General features: G+C 35.0%; 1 protein-coding gene across 1 annotated transcript; it reads right to left on the bottom strand.

The window, feature by feature from the left end:
- Nucleotides 1-240: 240 nt before the first annotated feature.
- On the bottom strand, nucleotides 241-811 carry GCK72_013079 (uncharacterized protein; the record flags this gene model as incomplete). Its single annotated transcript, XM_003095419.1, has 2 exons — nucleotides 241-666; nucleotides 752-811. 2 exons carry the CDS (start codon nucleotides 809-811, stop codon nucleotides 241-243), a joined length of 486 nt encoding a protein of 161 aa, XP_003095467.1.
- Between the last annotated feature and the right edge of the window lie 1,571 nt (nucleotides 812-2,382).

Here is a 2,382-nt window from a genome sequence, read left to right as displayed (position 1 = left end):
CTTCCTTATATTTTCTAGGTCGTACTAGTGTTTTTGATGGAAAGTGAACAGGGAGAGAGACATGAAAAGGGCATTCGCATCAATGTCTCTTCTTGAAGATTTGGGATTGATTAGAAAAAAGAAGAAGGAGTATGTAATGGAAAGTTGGAGAAAAGGATAGTGAATTGAGTGGAATAATGAAACGTTATGGAAGAAACTAGTCAAAATCGAGGAATTTTTACAGTTTTACGGAAATGGTAACTACTCCATCCACGATTTGGTGTTACTGATTTTATTATAACCCAAATAAGTGTATAAGTCAATTCCGTCGGTCACGGAGAGATCAGAAATTCCTCGTGGACTCATCGGCACGGTATCTCGAAGTTGAGACATCGCTTTCTTAATCCACTTCTTCTCACAATTTCTACTGACGAATTTTTCAGGAAATCCCAGTTTCCTGAGACCTTCTGGCACATTTTCAATAGAAACTGGCTCTTCCTTCTTTTCTTTCGAAGCAGGTTGTTGGCCATTCTTCATCTTTTTTGACGTTGGGGTATCGGCATCAGAGGCATCAGAAGACGACGACGAAGATGAAGACGCTGGTGGTGTTTTCTTTGAAAGAATCACTTCTTTCTTCTTCTTCTTTGCCGTTGGCGATGAAGATGAATCAGAAGACGAAGATTGAACCTGAAATTAGCCGATATATATATATACACATTTAATATATTATGTTTTTCTGTCGTAGCCTTTCCTTTTATTTTCTACACCGTACTAGTGTTTCTGATGGAAAGTGAATAGAAGGGAGAGACATGAAAAGGGCATTCGCATCCATATCTCTTCTTGAAGATTCGGGAATGATTGGAAAAAAAGAAGAATGTAGTGGAAAGTTGGAGAAGTGAATAGTGAATTAAATGGGAATTATGAAACGTTTTGGAAAGAAATGAGGTGTTACGGATGGTGCGATTTTTTTTTCAAAATCGAAGAATTTTTACAGTTTTATGAAAATGGTAAATATTTTTTCAAACTATCTGAAAAAGTGTTAATCTGAAATAGAGGAAAGGTAGTCCTTTAAACTTGTAAGATATTCTAACAGTAGGAATCTCTCGATTAGATCTCATGTGCTTTCTCTTGACTTTTCTACACAACCACTAAAACAGTTTATGAGTTTTTGATACACAATCTCTTTGAATATATTAAAGATCACCACTGATTTATGATTGCACAATGCTAAAAAATTACTTGATTTACCAATATTGTGAACTCAAAACAGAAGATGTTTAGAACTTTCAGCGCCGCTTGATCAACTTTGGAAAATGAATGATCGCCGAAATTCAAATTTTTTTGCTAACTGAAACAGAATTGGGAATCAACATATCGTTTATCATTTTCCACCTTTCATTTGTTTCATGAAACTGAGAAATCATACATTGCAAAAGAACTGGCAGTTCTTGTAGCAATAAGTACAATTTTCTGTCATATTCCTTTCCTTTTATTTTCTAGGCTGTACTAGTGTTTTTGATGGAAAGTGAATAGGGAGAGAAACATGAAAAGTGCATTCGCATCAATGTCTCTTCTTGAAGATTCGGGAATAATTGGGAAAAAAAGAAGTATGTAGTGGAAACTTGGAGAAATGAATAGTGAATTGAGTGGAATAATGAAACGTTTTGGAAAGAAATGAGGTGTTACGGATGGTCCGAAAAGTCAGCGTTAGAGTAGGCTTTTTCTAAGAGTGGGAAACTGGTGGGAGAGTAGGATGTGGTAGTTTTCTGTACAGTTTCACGAAGAAGCCTATCGCGGTTTTCAGATTTGACAGCAATTATCGAAAAATTCGTAGAACTTTTAATAATCGAAGACTTCTTACAGTTTCATGAAAATTATATTTCCCCTTTTCAAACAATCTGAAAATAGCAATGACTTTAAAAATTCCAAGTACGTTTTTATCACTAAATTTGTAGAACTACTTAAATGTTTACACGAATTATAGCTCAAAGCGACCCAAAAACTTATTTTTCAAAAATTACTGTTAAAAACATGTTTTACGGGGAAAAGTCACTTCACCCGGCGGTGAAAATTTGGAAATCGGCCCGGCGCGGCCCATGACAAGTTTAGATTTAATCATGCCTGACAGTTCGTCCCAAGTGTTCCAAATTTGGGAAGGGGAATTTTTAAAACTTGAAAGATACTCTAAAAGTAACAAGCATTTTGAGTTTTTGAGACAAAAGCACAAATAATTTTGAAATACACAAATTCTTGGAATTTCCCTCTGAAGATTGATCACCACTGTTTTACACTTCGAAAATTTTCAACAGAATTTTTCAGTAATGCTAAAGCATTGAATTATTCAATACTATTGTGAACTCAAAACAGAATATTTTTAAAAATTTCAGCACCGCTTGAGCAACT

This window comes from Caenorhabditis remanei, chromosome IV, assembly GCF_010183535.1.
Source record: "Caenorhabditis remanei strain PX506 chromosome IV, whole genome shotgun sequence".
Lineage (NCBI taxonomy): Eukaryota > Metazoa > Nematoda > Chromadorea > Rhabditida > Rhabditidae > Caenorhabditis > Caenorhabditis remanei.
The sequence above is the reverse complement of the archived record's forward strand: the minus strand, read 5'-3'. Positions and strand labels throughout refer to the sequence as shown.